The sequence below is a fragment of the Trichinella spiralis genome (assembly GCF_000181795.1).
Source record: "Trichinella spiralis strain ISS 195 chromosome Unknown Scfld6464, whole genome shotgun sequence".
Classification (NCBI taxonomy): Eukaryota; Metazoa; Nematoda; class Enoplea; order Trichinellida; family Trichinellidae; genus Trichinella; species Trichinella spiralis.
The window spans coordinates 1-1,032 of NW_003533403.1; the positions used below are offsets into that span (position 1 = coordinate 1).

The following is a 1,032-nucleotide window of genomic DNA, read 5'->3' on the forward strand; positions in this document are numbered from 1 at the left end:
AACAATTGGTGTGGTCCTGTTGTAGTTTACATTTTTGAAATTAAGTTATAGGGGAAAGTAATGGGGCTTTATTCAAAGAGTCGTATTTTTTTTCTTTTTAGAAAACTGTTGGGAATCGATACAGCTGCTGGTTTCTGAGAAAAAATATATTAAATGGCTTTTCGAAAAGAAGGAGCTTTTGCTAAAATAAAGTAGATAAATTACTAAATCTGAAAATATCAACGTTCATTTCCTTGCCCCATGCGGTATTTTTGTAGTCAATTGTTAAGCACATAAATAAGGCTGCTTTTTCAATCAAATTATCAAGTAAAAGGGATGCATCAGCTATGTTAAAATCTGGAAATTTGTGCATTGTATGAATATACCAAAAAGCTTTGCCAGTGTCGGCACCCCAAGCCACAAGGCCTAAAAGTTTATAACAAAAACTAATCAAAAGACAACAAAACTCTCAGATACCCTTAGCGGTTGATTCTGCATTTGGACGTACAGCACCAGGTGGCAAATTATTGTATGCAATTATTGCAGCATCTACTTTATCTGCAGCAGCTTTAAAATACTGATCCAGTGTAAGCACCATTGGCGAATTTGCATTATTTATTGCAATATCTCTCCAATCAGCCGCAGCTGTATTTGTGATTATGTAGCTATCTACGTTATCTTTCACCTTGTATTGAACTGTCCTGAAGTTTATCTTCACAAATTTCAAATATCGGATCTATTTAATGAAGCTATAAACTATACAATTTTGTTTAAATATATTTGCATTTCAGAATCAGTAATGATGACCGTAGAAACTGTAGAATGAAAATACTTAAATTCGAGAATTATTTGTAATAATTATTTTTATGATTTATTCAAATTATTTCCAAAATAGTAAATTACCACTCTGCTCCAGCGGCATCTTGTTTGCATTCAAAATCACCAATAGCTGCATATATATGATGCAGCTTCAAAATGCAACAAACTATCACGATGAAAAAATCATTTTTTAAAATATTTTTTGCTGTAAAATCGTATATTATATTACATTTA

General features: G+C 31.7%; 1 protein-coding gene across 1 annotated transcript; it reads right to left on the minus strand.

Moving 5' to 3' along the window:
• Nucleotides 1–181: 181 nt before the first annotated feature.
• Nucleotides 182–1,003, minus strand: Tsp_14103 (conserved hypothetical protein; the record flags this gene model as incomplete). The annotated part of the gene is made up of 3 exons (XM_003366156.1): nucleotides 182–336; nucleotides 457–680; nucleotides 883–1,003. Coding segments are annotated over 3 exons (500 nt in total), but the record flags the coding sequence as incomplete, so codon positions are not given.
• Nucleotides 1,004–1,032: the final 29 nt, after the last annotated feature.